This window comes from Chiloscyllium plagiosum, chromosome 46 (genome assembly GCF_004010195.1).
Source record: "Chiloscyllium plagiosum isolate BGI_BamShark_2017 chromosome 46, ASM401019v2, whole genome shotgun sequence".
NCBI lineage: Eukaryota > Metazoa > Chordata > Chondrichthyes > Orectolobiformes > Hemiscylliidae > Chiloscyllium > Chiloscyllium plagiosum.
In genome coordinates this window covers 6603210-6606007 of record NC_057755.1, presented here as the reverse complement: position 1 = coordinate 6606007, position 2798 = coordinate 6603210, and the positions used below count along the sequence as shown (strand labels likewise).

Genomic DNA, 2798 nt, shown 5'->3' with positions numbered 1-2798 from the left:
CCCTACACCCCCTGCCTATCTGTGTAACCTCCTCCAGCCCCTACACCCCCTGCCTACCTCTGTAACCCCCTCCAGCCCCTACAACCTGTCCTTCTCTCTGTAACTTCCTCCAGCCCCTCCATCCTCTCCCTATCTCTAACCTCCTCCAGCCCCGACAACCTGTCCTTCTCTCTGTAACTTCCTCCAGCCGTCCATCCTCTCCCTATCTCTGTAACCTCCTCCGGCACCTACACCCTGTCCCTATATCTGTAACTTCCTCAAGCTCTTACACCCCCTCCTACCTGTGTAACCCGCTCCGGCATCTACACCCCTCCCTGTTGCTGCAACCTCCCATAGCCGCTACAGCTGTTCTCTCATTTGGGGTTGTTGGTTTTTCCTTTGTGCCCCTTCGGGTTAGGCTGTAACTAATGCCTCTCTGCTCTTTCAGCCATCCATCCTGTGCCCGACCCCTGTCCACGTGCGAGCTCCGATTCACCAGCGATTTTCGGCGCCCTTCAACGAGAGGATGTCACCGACCCAACTGCTGAACGTTGCGGTGAGGGCTGTGCTGGGCAGAGGAGAGAGGCGGCGGTGTGTGTAAAGGAGAGCGGCTGGGTCAATCATGGGGAGCATGGTGCATAGGCAGGGAGTGCGCAGTATGAGAGAGGGGATTGCAAAGTGACTGTGAGGGAAACTGAGAGAAGTTGACTCACATTGTGGGGTGGGGGGGAATGCACGGAAACATGTGGGAGACGAGAGGAGGTCAACATTGGGAGGGCAGCAGGGAGAAAACGGTCCAGAACGTACCGTGGGAGAGGGTGTTTGGTTACGGCAGGGCAAGACGGAGGCTGTGGACGTGGGGTGACAAGGCGAGCGAGAGAAGGGGCGTTGGGGTTGCTGAGCGAGAGCGGGGGATACACAGCAAGTAAACAAGGAATCCTTCCACTGTAGCATAGGAGCTTGAGGGGTGACTGTACAAGGGTTGATGAAATGATGAGAGGCATACATCAGGTGAGCAGCAGGTATCTTTTCCCTAAGGTGGGGGATTTCAAAACTAGGGGCGTGTTTTTAAGGTGAGAAGATTTGAAAAAAACATGAAGGGCAATTTATTTTGTACAGTCTGGCTAGTGTGTGCAATGAGCTTCCAGAGAAAAGTGGTGCATGTAGGTACAGTTACAATGTTTAAAAGATATTTCCTATTCACTGACTTGTGAGATGAGATGAGATTTAGATTAGATTCCCTATAGCATGGAAACAGTCCCTTCAGCCCAACAAGTCCACACCAACCCTCCAAAGAGGAACTCACCCAGTCCCATTTCCCTCTGACTAATGCACTGAATACTATGGGCAATTTAACATGGCCAATTCACCTAACCTGCACATCTTTGGATTGCTGGAGGAAACCGGAGCATCCGGAGGAAACCCGCGCAGACACGGGGAGAATGTGCAAACTCCCACTGACAGTCACCCTAGGTTGGAATAGAACCTGGGACCCTGGTGCTGTGAGGCAGAAGTGCTAACCACTGAACCACCGTGCTGCCCATTCTCTAAATGTTCAGAGCGATATGGACCAAGTGTGGACAGGTGAGACTAGTTTGGTCTTGGGTTATGGTCGGCATTAACTAGTTAGATTGAGGGTCTGTTTCTGTGCTGTGTGACTCTGAAAGCAGTTTTACTCAGAGAACCACCTGAATGAAGGAACGGCGCTCCGAAAGCTAGTGTTTCCAAATAAACCAGTTGGCCTATAGCCTGGTGTTGTGTGATTTTAACCTTCCTCAGAGAAGGTAGTGCTCAGACAACAGCAAAGGGAGGACCATGATTGTAGATTAGTGAGAAAGAACAACACAGGAAGAGGCAAGGACAGAGTGGCGTACAGTGGGAATTAGAAACACTTGGTGAGACAGTGTGGGACGTGTGGTTGGAATTGTTGAGGGGCAGTGACTAGATGGACACCTTATTGGGGTATCTGTGGACCTTGCCATTTACTTGTCGTTTTCTCCCTGTCTTGTAGAATTCCTCACTACGTGCCCACCATTTCCAAAGCGGTGTCACCCAAGTGCTGAACCCACTTCTACTTGGAACGGCCCAGGTAATGATGGCAGGGAAGAATGAATGTCTCGGGGGAGCCGTGATTTTGTATCTCCTTTAGCTCTTGACTGCTGTCTTTCTGCTCAGTTCATGCCTCCTATCTCTCACTGGTGCAGGGCTCCTGACACACAGCAGGTGTCAGTCACTCAATGTTTTTCTGATTTATGACCATGGAGTACAGCACAGAACAGGCCCTTCAGCCCACGATGTTGTGCCGACCATTGATCCTCATGTATACACCCTCAAATTTCTGTGACCATATGCATGTCCAGGAGTCTCTTCAATGTCCCCAATGACCCTGCCTCCACAACTGCTGCTGGCAACGCATTCCATGCTCTCTCAGCTCTCTATGTAAAGAACCCGCCTCTGACATCCCCTCTATACTTTCCTCTATCTATCTATGTCTCTCATTATCTTGTATACCTCAATTAGGTCCCCTCTTCTCCTCCTTTTCTCCAATGAAAAAAGTCCGAGCTCAGTCAACCTCTCTTCATAAGATAAGCCCTCCAGTCCAGGCAGCATCCTGGTAAACCTCCTCTGAACCCTCTCCAAAGCATCCACATCTTTCCTATAATAGGACGCCTGGTAAACCTCCTCTGAACCCTCTCCAAAGCATCCACATCTTTCCTATAATAGGACGGCCAGAACTGGACACAGTATTCCAAGTGCGGTCTAACCAAAGTTTTATAGAGCTGCAACAAGATCTCACGACTCTTAAACTCAATCCACCT

At 50.5% G+C, this 2798-nt stretch overlaps 1 protein-coding gene and 1 long non-coding RNA gene across 2 annotated transcripts in view; one reads left to right on the top strand and one right to left on the bottom strand.

The window, feature by feature from the left end:
• LOC122544071 (protein PAT1 homolog 1-like) overlaps nucleotides 1-2798 on the top strand; it is a 65795-nt gene that overhangs the window by 18089 nt on the left and 44908 nt on the right. The window contains exons 6-7 of the mRNA XM_043683073.1: nucleotides 428-535; nucleotides 1991-2068. Coding sequence (XP_043539008.1) covers nucleotides 428-535; nucleotides 1991-2068 — 186 coding nt within the window. The remainder of the gene's footprint in view (nucleotides 1-427; nucleotides 536-1990; nucleotides 2069-2798) is intronic.
• LOC122544072 overlaps nucleotides 1969-2798 on the bottom strand; it is a 17948-nt gene continuing 17118 nt past the window's right edge. Inside the window, exon 3 of the long non-coding RNA XR_006310258.1 lies at nucleotides 1969-1979. This is a non-coding gene — a long non-coding RNA (uncharacterized LOC122544072). The remainder of the gene's footprint in view (nucleotides 1980-2798) is intronic.